The sequence below is a fragment of the Pezoporus flaviventris genome, unplaced genomic scaffold (assembly GCF_033815535.1).
Source record: "Pezoporus flaviventris isolate CSIRO_AGI_PZ_B2104156 unplaced genomic scaffold, CSIRO_AGI_Pfla_v1 ptg000078l, whole genome shotgun sequence".
NCBI lineage: Eukaryota > Metazoa > Chordata > Aves > Psittaciformes > Psittacidae > Pezoporus > Pezoporus flaviventris.
Window position 1 is genome coordinate 2,534,786 of NW_026892626.1, and position 12,722 is coordinate 2,547,507.

Below are 12,722 nucleotides of genomic sequence, written 5' to 3' on the forward strand. Positions count from 1 at the left end.
GATATTTTATGTCTTCAAACGTGTGGCATATACTGAAATGCATTGACAACTGTGACACTGATTTAATGAATTTGAAAACATGGTAGTTTCATGTTCACTGAACCTTTTTTTCATCTTCCTTTTCTCCAATCCATCAATTTCCAAATACTTAAATGAAGGATCTTTTTACCTAGGTTTAGACAGACTGATGATATATCTTGTTTCTATCGTAAGTGAAGACTGCTTCATTTTCCACTAACTGTAAAACAAATGCAAGCGTTTGGCGCTAATGGGTTGACTAGATCTGTTCTCATCATCTGAGCAGCTTTTGGGGAAAAAGTGAATAAACCTTATTATTTCCTTTAGAAATCATAGAATTACAGAATTCTAGAATGTTTGGGTGGGAAGGGACCTTAAAACTCACGCAGTTCCAACCCCCTGCCACAGGCAGAGACACCTTCCACTAGAGCAGCTTGCTCCAAGTCCAATCCAGCCTGGCCTTAAACACTGCCAGGGATGGGGCAGCTACAGCTTCTCTGGGCAACCTGTGCCAGCGCCTCAGCACCCTCACAGGGAAGAACTTCTGCCTAAGAGCTCATCTCAGTCTCCCCTCTGTCAGGTTAAAGCCATTCCCCCTTGGCCTGTCCCTACAGGTCCTTGTCCAAAGCTCCTCTCCAGGCTTCCTGTAGCCCCTGTAGGCCCCAGAAGCTGCTCTAAAGTCTTCTGGAGTCTTCTCTTCTCCAGGCTGAACAAGCCCAGCTCTCTCAGCCTGTCTCCACAGCAGAGGTGCTCCAGCCCTCGCAGCATTTTCGTGGCCTTCTCTGGGCTCACTCCAACAGCTCCGTGTCCCTCTTGTGTTGTTGCCCCAGAGCTGGATGCAGGACTACAGGCAGGTCTCACCAGGGGGCAAGCAGGTCTTTGCATCTGCCAGAAGTCCTGTGGGCACATTAGCAGGAGCCTGTCAGGAGGCTGCCTTGCTCAGACTTGGTCAGTTATTAGGAAGATAATGGAGCAAAAAAATATTCGTAATAAAACTGCCACTATGCTGGTGTCAGGTAGAAAGATTTCTGACCTTGGAAGATCTCCCTGCCTTGACAGGGGGTTGGAACTAGGTGATCTTTAAGGTCCCTTCTAACCCAAACAATTCTATGATTCTCAAGGTTGTTGAGAATTTTATTTTAAGCATTTTATTTACTACTTAATTATTATTTACTTTACTTTTATTTACTTCTTAATTAGCCCTAAGAGATGTAATGCTGAAGATAAAAATAATCTATTTTAAAAATACTTAGCTTGTGCTGAAGGCAGGCAACCCGGAAGGTCTGTTTTCTAATGTTCCTCTTGGCGCTTTCTCTGCTTATGACCTTGAACGAACTGTTTATTCCCTGTATATCCTCTTGTGTAAATAAAGTAATTTCTGTTATTTTGTAGATTAAAGCTCTTAACAGCCAGATAAAGTGTTTCCCAATCCACGGAGGATACATTTCTAAGTAAGAACAATGTGTTGCTGTGAGTGTTCTGTATGCACACAGCGTCAGCTTCTTCCCAAACTGATAGAAGTCATTGAGAATCTCTGCACTGACTTCAGCTTGTGAATTAAACTCTCAGGAGAAACAAAGGCATTTATATAGTGGTGGAGCTGGGATGGCATTTGTTACAACAGGAGGAGTTGCCACTGAGGACATTTAACCTGGATCTCTTTTATTTGCAGCTTTTTGATTAAAGAACCCTTCTTTCCTCCCTCTGTACACCTCCCATTGGTGTAGCTTTTTGCCTACTACTTCTGTAGAGGAGATCTGATTTGAGTGACAGCTGCGTTATTCAGTACTCTTTGAAAGTTAACTACAAAAAAATAGTTGATTTGTAATGTTTGGAACATTTTCCATCTGCCACATGTTGGTTCTTGGTATGAGGCACTGTCTGGGGGAAGCTGGTAAACTTATTTTCTCTCATTTACTGTGCTTTGATTGCAAAGTTGCCACACATGATTTCTAGTGGAAACTGATAACTTGAAATTGACAGAACTCTATAGAATTGTTTTCTTCAATTTTTAGCTGTCCTGCTTCTAAACAAAACCTAATTTATGAGTTATAAGGAAAAGGGCTTATTGCCAAGTGGGAAGCCAAAATGAAACCTTGCAGCTGTAAGATACAGTTGAATCAATACTGGCCTGCATTTTAGATTGCTTTAACCTTAACCATGGTTGTATGCTATGTGGCTATAACATTTATGGATGTGTTTTATGTAAGAAATGGTTTTGTAGTGACCTTCCAAATAGTATTTAGCCTGAAGACAGCATCAGCTATAAATAGGTAGGTGGCACATTTCTCCTTGCAGTTTGGGGAACAGGTATGTCACTGCATCCATAATTTTGTCAGCTAGTTGGAAGATCTGAATTCTTGTAGTTCAGTTCTAGACTGTTTTGAAGAGCCATTCTAGTTTGGTGGGAAGAAAATCACATTTGAACCATCTTTTGTTTGTCACAGTGTTTGCCAAAATCAGGTTGTTCATTATTCCCAGCCTTCCTTCATGAGACACAAAGTCTAGCCATGTCAAAGTTTTAATTGCATAAGAGCAAAATGTGCTCCCTTAAACAGCAGGACAACGATTTTCCCTATTTTTAGCTATTTAAAATGCCTTTTTTCCTGCCCAGAGAGAGCCATCCTGTATTTCTGTTTCTGGAATACAGCAGCCACTGCCATTACTGTTAGTTAAGCCTTGCTGGGAATGGAAACCTGAGTTGTATGACAATGTTTACTGAAGTCAAAAGCTTGACGTGAATTAAAAGTTCAGACTACCTCTTTGGGTGCTGTTGCTGAAACATAATGCCTGCTCCTAACTTTGCTGCTCCTTTGCACTATGTCTTCATGTGTCTTTGGGGTCTGAAAGATGCTGTTGATAAATATACTCCTTTCTGTTGCTTTTTCTAAGAAAATCGCAACCCTGCCCGAAGTTTTCTTATATGTTATCTATAGGGAAAGGAAATTCTATCTCCAGTTTTGTTACTGAATGTGGGGAACCTGAGAAGACACCTGACTGGGTGTCTTGCCTTTTTGACGACCCTGCTCTTTTTCCCTTTAAAATACAAAAAGCAAGCTCCTGCCCATCCTTGCTGCCCAAAGCCATTTCTGTCTCAGTTAGGAAATTCACTTGCAAACCTAGCTCTTGCTCTGCTAGATTTGTTCATTGTCATCTATCCAGGCTCTGGATGAGACATCACATGCCACCTCCTGGTTAAGGACCCATTCAATGACACCCTGTAGGCCTGTGGGCTAATCCAGCTTTACCAGTACTGCGTGCCATGAAACCTTACAGGAAGGCAATAAAAGGTGAGGTTTTTATGGATGTAGGAAGATAACAGTAGGCCCATGCTGGGAATTGTGAGCTGAGGGTCATTCTGTGGAATCAGCTCTTGGAACCAGAAGACCTGTGGACCTGGTGGTGTGTGCGTGGAGGCAACAGAATAGCACAACTTCATGCTGTCAGAAAGGTTTAAGGTTCCCTTTCTTGCCTCAGCAGCATGTATGCCTACATTTGTGAGGGGTTTGCTCTGTTACAAAGCATATGTTCCGCTTACTTGTCTAGACAGGCCTTCTGATTCCTTTTGGTCTGCAGAAAAAACAGCAGTTGGTTCTCTGTCTCAAATGTTCCTGTGTCATGTGTTGTACATGTTAGGATAGCTCGTGTGAGGCTTGGACACTGTCTTTGATTGAGGGCTCTGCATTGCTGAGAAGGGAACTCTTCCTGTTGATTCCCTTTGTGGACTGCTGAGAGGAGCACACAAGAAAGCAGCAGAATTCTCAATTCTCTTGACCTTTAACCTCTTGAGGAGGAAAATAGGCTGTTAGGAAGTATCAGGTTCCTTCAGAAGGTCAGAATTATTTTTCATGTCCCTCCTGTACCTTCCAGTTCATACAGAACGATGCCTAATGGTCAGTTCCATCCATTGTCTAAATGTGCTTAGTACACAGATGGAGTTTTGAAGGCTTTAAGATCAGTGTAATTTCATGAAATGACTGCAGTACAGTTTTGCTCTAAGGAAATTTTGATGCTAGAACTGCTGCAGTTTGGGCAGGGCTGGCTTCAGTACTGACTTCCCATGTCCTGTGGGGAATGTCCTATCAGGCTGTGCTCTGTTCTGCTTGATTGGGCAGCCAGTGTCTGTGGTTTGAAATCTTTCTTTCTTTGTGATGAAATTCTCATTTCCAAAGAAAACAAAGTTTTCAAGTCTAAGCCAGCCAAGAAATTCATTAGTGCTTCCAGTTAGCTTTGTTCAAAGTGAGATTCAAAACTTGAAGAGTTAAAATCTTAGTCTTTCCATGGAACACCAAATATTCAACTGGGAGAATAAATAATGCCAACAAATGGTGTCTCTTGGGTGCTTTCATGTATTTATCATGTAAAACTATAGCCAGTGAGCTCTTGGAGACTTTGAGCAGGAAGCACTGGTAAGTGGTAAACTATCAGCTTGTTCACGAAAACCTCTCTGGTTTTGTGTCTGTTTTCTCAAGTTGTAATTACCAGGCACAGTCCTGAACTGTCATGCTTCTGACCTCCTTTCTGTATCTTTCATCTCTCCTGAGAGCTCTATTTTTAATGGTTAATTTAAAGGAAACCTCTTGAGTGCTATAATGTGTATTCTGATTAGGACACCTAGTTGTAAAGAGTACATTATTTTACAAGAAGATGAACGAGCCCATATTTTTGAGCTCAGTTTCATTTACACACCCTTTTTTTTTTGAGCAGAAGGAAGTGTGAGTACAGCCAGTGGCAATGTAATATCTGCTATTTGGACCAATTTTAGAAAATTGGGCTTGCCTTCAAGTATACAGCCTATTTTATTGTGCAGATTTAAGCACAAACAGATGAGCCTTTGTGTAAAGCCAGGCTTTAAAAATCTCAGTTGTCATGTTACTGCATACTTTGTATTGGATAAGACATACCTATGCGGAAGAGTTGGGCTGGAGGAAAAATGTACTTTATTTATTCCTGTGAGGAGTCACAGATAGTCAGAGTGGTTGTGTTAAATTCATTGTCTTTCATTTGCTAATGGCTTGACAATGTTTAAATTGGCCAACTTTGTTTATTTAAAGTAAATGCTTTTCCCAACATCTTCATAATCTTTGTGGGGTGTTTAGCTTTATCCAGGCATGTTAATATGAGCTGTCTTCCTCTTGGGGCACGAATTAGCAGGCCTCATTTGGAGAGCTTTAAACTAGATTCGAAGGGGGATGGGGTTGTAGCTGGGCTTGCCCCAGTGGGGCAGCGCTCCAGAATTAATGAAGACTGGGAGGCCTCCTATAATCCTAGGGTGAAATCGGTGTGCTCAGCTCGCTCCCTGGAATGTCTGTACACCAATGCGCGCAGCATGGGAAATAAGCAGGAGGAGTTGGAAACATGTGTTAAGTCAGGAGACTATGATCTGGTGGCAATTACAGAGACGTGGTGGGACAGCTCACATGACTGGAATATAGTCATGGAGGGCTATGTCCTTTTCAGAAAAGACAGGCCAGCTAGGAAGGGTGGTGGGGTTGCTCTTTATGTGCGGGAGCAGCTACAATGCACCGAGTTCTGTCCAGGGACAGATGACGAGCGAGTTGAGAGTCCGTGGGTGAGAATTAAGGGGCAGGCTGGCAGGGGGGATACTGTTGTGGGTGTCTGTTACAGGCCACCAGATCAGGGTGAGGAAGTTGACGAGGCCTTCTACAGGCAGCTGAGAGCGACCTCACAGTCACAGGCTGTGGTCGTCGTGGGGGATTTTAACTTCCCTGATGTTTGCTGGAAGGACCACTCAGCAACCCAGCCGCAGTCCAGGAGGTTCCTCCAGTGTATGGATGATAACTTCCTCCTGCAAATGGTGGATGAGCCGACCAGGAGAGGAGCGCTGCTGGATCTCATCCTCACTAACAAGGAGGATCTGGTTGAAGCAGTAAGGGTTGAGGGCTGCCTTGGCTGCAGCGACCACAGGATGGTGGAGTTCAGGATCTTGTGTGGTAGGACTAGTAGAATACCAAGTAGAATTGCAACCGTGGACTTTAGCAGGGCAAACTTTGGCCTTTTCAAGCAATTGCTAGGGGAAATCCCATGGGCAAGGCTGCTTGAAGGTAAAGGGACCCAAGATAGTTGGTTGACATTCAAGGATTGCTTTTTCCGTGCTCAAGATCGGAGCATCCCGACACGTAGGAAGTCAAGGAAGAGGGCCAGGAGACCTGCATGGCTAAATAGGGAATTGCTGGGTATGCTCAAGTGGAAGAGGAGAGTTTACAGGTCATGGAAGGAGGGGCTGGCCACTTGGGAGGAATATAAGGCTGCTGCTAGAGGATGTAGGAAGACAGCTAGGAGGACTAAGGCATCCTTAGAATTAAACCTAGCGAGAAGGGTCAAGGACAGCAAAAAGAGCTTTTTCAAATACATGGCAGACAAAACTAACACCAGAGGCAATGTAGGCCCACTGATGAACGGGATGGGTGCCCTGGTGACAGAAGATACAGAGATGGCAGAGTTACTGAATGCCTTCTTTGTCTCTGTCTACTCTGCTGCAGGCAGTCCTGAAGAGCCCTGTACCCCTGAGACCTTAGATGAAGTCAGGTCAGCGGAGCAGTTTACCTTAGTCGATGAGGAATGGGTTAGAGATCAGTTGAGCAATCTGGACATCCATAAATCCATGGGTCCAGATGGGATGCACCCGCGGGTGCTGAGGGAACTGGCGGAAGTCATTGCTAGACCGCTCTCCATCATCTTTACCAAGTCTTGGGAAACGGGAGAGGTGCCTGAGGACTGGAGGAAAGCAAATGTCACTCCAGTCTTCAAAAAGGGCAAGAAGGAGGACCCGGGTAACTATAGACCGGTCAGCCTCACCTCCATCCCTGGGAAAGTGATGGAACACCTTATCCTTGGTGCCATCTTAAGGCATATCAAGGATAAGAGGGTTATGAGGGGCAGTCAACATGGCTTCACCAGGGGGAAATCATGTTTGACCAATCTCTTAGCCTTTTATGAGGAAATAACACGGTGGATGGATGATGGCAGAGCGGTGGATGTGGTCTACCTTGACTTCAGCAAAGCATTTGACACAGTCTCCCACAGCATCCTCACAGCTAAATTGAGGAAGTGTGGTCTGGATGATCAGGCAGTGAGGTGGACTGCGAACTGGCTGAAGGAGAGAAGCCAGAGAGTTGTAGTCTATGGGGCAGAGTCTAGTTGGAGGCCTGTAACTAGTGGAGTGCCTCAAGGGTCAGTACTGGGACCGGTATTATTTAATATATTCATCAACGATTTAGATGAGGGAATTGAGTGTACTATCAGCAAGTTTGCTGATGGCACTAAGCTGGGATGAGTGGCTGACACGCCAGAAGGCTGTGCTGCCATCCAGCGAGACCTGGACAGGCTGGAGAGTTGGGCAGGGAATAACTTGATGAAATATAACAAGGGAAAGTGTCGAGTCCTGCATCTGGGCAGGAACAACCCCAGGTTCCAGTATAGGTTGGGAAATGACCTGTTAGAGAGCAGTGTAGGGGAGAGGGACCTGGGGGTCCTAGTGGACGACAGGATGACCATGAGCCAACACTGTGCCCTTGTGGCTAAGAAGGCCAATGGCATCCTGGGGTGTATTAGAAGGGCGGTGGTTAGTAGGTCGAGAGAGGTCCTCCTTCCCCTCTACTCTGCCCTGGTGAGACCCCATCTGGAGTATTGTGTCCAGTTCTGGGCCCCTCAGTTCAAGAAGGACCGGGAGCTGCTGGAGAGAGTCCAGCGCAGGGCAACAAAGATGATTAAGGGAGTGGAGCATCTCCCTTATGAGGAAAGACTGAGGGAGCTGGGTCTCTATAGTTTGGAGAAGAGGAGACTGAGGGGTGACCTTATAAGTGTCTATAAATATATAAAGGGGGAGTGTCACGAGGATGGAGCCAGGCTCTACTCAGTGGCAAACAATGACAGGACAAGGGGTAATGGGTACAAACTGGAACACAAGAGGTTCCACTTAAACTTGAGAAGAAACTTCTTCTCAATGAGGGTGACAGAACACTGGAACAGGCTGCCCAGGGAGGTTGTGGAGTCTCCTTCCCTGGAGACATTCAAAACCCGCCTGGACTTATTCCTGTGTAACATTATCTAGGTGTTACTGCTCCAGCAGGGGGATTGGACTCGATGATCTTTCGAGGTCCCTTCCAATCTCTGGCATACTGTGATACTGTGATACTGTGATACTGTGTCTGTCTGTGGAGTTATTATGGAATGTATATCGTTTCTGCTGCTTGGAGCTTGTGTTTCTGTGTGGACAGGGGAATGTTCACAAGCATTTCAGGAAGCTTAAGCTATCACTGCCACCAACAGATGTAACTCCTGTCATTCTCCCCAACATAATATTTCTTCTTCTTCATAGAATCATAGAATAGTTAGGGTTGGAAAGGACCTTAAGATCGTCCAGTTCCAAATCCGCTGCCGTGACCAGGGACACCTCCCATGTCTTCTTTTCTTGTGCTAGGAAAAAAACCCTTTGTGCAGCATGTAGCCGGCTTGCTCACAGAAGTGATCCAGCAGAGGGATAAGCTCAGTACAAAAGCTGCTTTTCTTGGCTCCCTGATTGGGTTCGCTGTACAACTCCTTGAACTTGAGTTGGTGGGGAGGGAGCTGGGCTGCATGGGCTAGTGTTAGCTATGCAATCTGGCATTGTAACTCAGCAAAGTGATTGTGTCTGCTTCCAGAATTCATCTTGTAGTAGGCTGGATACAGCCTGTTGCAGTGTGCGCAAAGCATTTTTAGATTCTTAGTCATAAGTTCTCTAGAGAGAGGCTATTTCCGTCTTTATCCACCTGTTACCAAACAGTTTGCCAACACAAGATGATTTTAAGGCATTTAGCTGCAAAAATCTCCCCTCTCTCCTCCCAGTAGCAAATAAGTAGTCCAACATTTTTTGTGTTCGAAGTCACACATTACAGTGGACAGGGCTTGGAGCAGCCTGGTCTATTGGAAGGTGTCCCTGCCCATGGCGGGGGGTTGGGACTGGATGAGCTTTAGTGTCCCTTCCAACCCAAACCAGTCTGTAGTTCTATGATATAATGACCAGGTCAGAATTGTTGGACAACATAGAGATATCCCTAAGCCCATCTGTCCACAAAATTGCTGAGAGTGGGAGGTTTTTTTTCATCCTTTGGGGTCTCAGTTGGAATATTGTGTACAGTTCTGGTGTCCTCAACATAAGAAGGACATGGACCTGTTGGAGCAAGTCTAGAGGAGGCCACAAGAATGATCAGGGGAGTGGAGCACCTGCCGTATAAAGACAGGATGAGAAAGTTGGAGCAGTTCAGCTTGGAGAAGAGAAGGCTGCGTGGAGACCTCATGGCAGCCTTATAATGTCTGAAGAAGGCCTACATGTATGCTGGAGAGGGCTCTTCATTAGGGACTGTAGTGATAGGACAAGGGATAATGGGTTTAAACTTAACCAGGGGAAGTTTAGACTGGATATAAGGAAGAAGTTCTTTACTGTGAGGGTGGTGAGGCCCTGGAACAGGTTGCCCAAGGAAGTTGTAAATGCTCCATCCCTGGCAGTGTTCAACGCCAGGTTGGATGGAGTCTTGGGTGCCATGGTTTAGTGTGTGATGTTCCTGCCTGTGGCGAAGGAGTTGGAAGTAGAAGATCTTAAGGTCCTTTCCAGCCCAAACCATTCTATGATTCTGTCTCCGCAAGAATCACTGGTTTTTGGTTGTGTGTTCTTTTGAGGAGTCTGAACCTTTTGGTTATCGGAATCAGAGAAGCCTAGACATCTGCATCATCTCACTTCATATGAGTGCAGGAGGCAGCCTCTTGGCTGTGTTAGATGGGTTCACAGTGCTTGTGCTCCCCAGTTTTTGTGACACTGCACTCATCTACCTACACTATTTTTTCATGGGCTGTAGTGTAAAGATGATGAAATCTTCTGCACTTATGTTGCATACCTTGCTCAACATGTAATAACCAGCACAGGCTCCAAACATCTGTGTTCAAGAATACTTGCAGTTCAGACAGTAGCACTTCCCTTGTTTTGAAAAGACGCCTTGACTGCTCAGTGTTAATCTCAGCCTCACTTAACTGACTTTTTTGTCATCTGCTGTTCTCTAAATCATCTGAGCCTTGGTGAATAAACACTAAATCCTCCTTTATTTGCTATGCAGACAGTCACTGTTGCTCGACCACCCTCAGTTCTGTGTATATTAGTTCCTTTGTGTAATGTTTAAATATATTGGTGTATTTTTATTTCATAGGAAGCAAGAACAGAATCTATTGCTAGACCTTTGGAGATAAATGAGGCTGAGAAGGTGATGAAAATCGCCATTAACTGTGTTATGGTAAGCAAAATGATACTTATTTAATTGCAAAACTATTATTTTTCTGTTGTAGGAAGAACATAGCTGTATTTATTGACAGCCTAGGGTTAAAAGTGCCGAAGGACAAATCACCTTTAGCTGGCTGGACCTAGTAGTGCTGCACCTAGTTAGTTAATGGTTAATGTTGAGTTTCAGTTCATGACTTTGGTGTTTTGGTAACATCAGGTGTATGAACAGAAGCTCAGCAAGGCAGAGATCAGTCTATGTTGACTCCTTGTGTTATGGTAATGGGTACAGTTAGTGATGGTCCTCATGGTTCATTTGGAAACTGGTTGTGTTCAAAGTGAACAAGCATGTTAAAGGAAACTGATAGCTTTCCTGGCAGAGTCAAGAGGTATCAGCACAGTGATGGCTGTGAGCTGGCAGTCAGAAGTTACAGCCTGCAACAGAAAGGGTGAAGGATGCTACCAGCAGCACCTAGGAGAACGTTAAGACCTGCTCTGCTGTCACTGTCATACTGTATAATGGCATTGGTCCAACATGCTGAAATATTCCTCCAGTTGGTGCATCAAAGAACTGCACTTGGCCTCCGTTAGCCTCTTGAGAGAAAACACATTTTAATCCTATTCCCTCCTCTGTTAGGAGCTTAGTGGTAGCCCCAGAAGCTCTACAGGAGGGATAAAAACTGCCTAAATCAGCACAGAAATCTCCATCTCACCTACATTGCCTAAGCCATGTGAACTTTACAGAGTCAGGGCTGCAAGGGGTGTACTTATTAACTCAAACTGTGCTGGTACCTCTGGAGTTGTGAAGTTGGGCTCTGGAAGCAAGATAGCTGAGCTTCCAAGGAGTGAGAACTGGCAAATGTGCTGATTAGAGCCAGGCCAGTGCCTTGTTACGGCTCTCGTTTTGGAGGACCTTCTGCCTATCGCAGTTGTTGGCAGCACTCTCCTTGCTCCAGTGCTTGGGTTCCTGTGTTTCTAAGCCATTAGCTACACTCAGCCACTGTGCAAGTATGGTTAATTAAATTCTAGTGATTACTTGAAGTTATTTAACTGCAAACTATATCCAGTCCAATCATATAATTACAAGGAGTGGAGTTCCACATTTAAACAGCTAATGCATAATCAATAGATACTCCAGGCAATCTTTCCTTATGTTTCTGTTCCTACTCACAGTCTCTACCAATTCTAAATGTTAATGTACATTGCAATTCTACACAGCAGTGCTAATAAACCAAAAGCAGCACTGTAGAGCAGTTTGTTTCTTGGGAAATGGCAAACACATGTACCTCACCTGGATTAATTTTGGACCTGTTAGTGAAATGACGTATTATAGGTGAGCAACACCTACCAGTTACTGCTGGAATTTCAGCAAGTTTGTATCCTCCCTTTCACTCAAAAGTTGTTTGTGGTTTCCTGACCATGGGCACACTGAATGTACTCATTTTGTTCTAATAAACTGGAATATTCTCACATCCCCCTCCTGATTCCTGTAGCATGTGTTGTAATGTTAGGGATGCTTTCCAGATTCTGAAAAGCTGGATAAAGCAAGACTTAGAAAAGGATGAAGATATATGGAGTCAATTTTTCATAAAAGTGACCTTTATCTTGAAGGAAAAAAAAAAAAAAAAAAAAGAAAGAAAAGAAGGTGGAAACCTGAAATTCCCTGCAATAGTACCAAGAAGTAAATGCAGTTCTCATCTGTGTTTATTCAGATACTACACATCAAGAGATGCTCTTACGTATCCTGTCAGACTTTTATGAGGAGGTTTCTCCCTGTCTGTTACTGCTTTTTCAGTGAGAAGGAAAAGTTAACGGTTAAAGCCAGGGCAAGCTGTGGGTGGGTTTTATCTGTTCTTCTTTAAGAATGTCTGGGGAAAAAAATAAAAAATCAGACATTTAAAATCTGCAGATGTCCAGTTAGCTCACTCCTGTCCTGACCACAGAGAATTTTCAGCTTCCATTGCCTACTCAGTTTATGTTCTAGCTCATTGTTAGAATATTATTTGCTAACGTGAAATGTGAGATACAGAAGAACGCTCCACATCTTAAAGGTAATTCTAATTATTCTAGTTCAAGCCATGGTTTATCACCCTTCTCTTTTAGGAGCAAGTCCAAAAGACTAAAGATATGTTGAATAATGTGGCTTTGGATGAAGCCAATTTGGAAGCCAAGATTGAAAAACGGAAATTGGAACTGGAAAGAAGCCAAAAGAGGCTCCAGACTCTACAAAGTGTGCGGTAAAGATTAGGAACTGATTGTCTACTGCATGAGTGATGGGACTGTGCATTGTTAATGCTTAGAGCAGTGAGGGGTGAGGTTTATAGTGAGCCTGGGATGATGCCCTGTGGAAGAGAGAAATTCTCTTCCCTAGAAATGCCCAGTTTGGATTGTAACTGTTAGCTTTTCTGTTACCAGAATTTCAGAGGTGTTAAATGTG

The 12,722-nt window shown here is 44.1% G+C and overlaps 1 protein-coding gene across 2 annotated transcripts in view; it reads left to right on the top strand.

The window, feature by feature from the left end:
• CLUAP1 (clusterin associated protein 1) overlaps positions 1 to 12,722 on the top strand; it is a 63,923-nt gene that overhangs the window by 11,710 nt on the left and 39,491 nt on the right. For both annotated transcript variants that reach the window (XM_061474157.1, XM_061474158.1), the window contains exons 6-7: positions 10,218 to 10,301; positions 12,389 to 12,522. In XM_061474157.1, the coding sequence (XP_061330141.1) occupies positions 10,218 to 10,301; positions 12,389 to 12,522 (218 nt within the window). The remainder of the gene's footprint in view (positions 1 to 10,217; positions 10,302 to 12,388; positions 12,523 to 12,722) is intronic.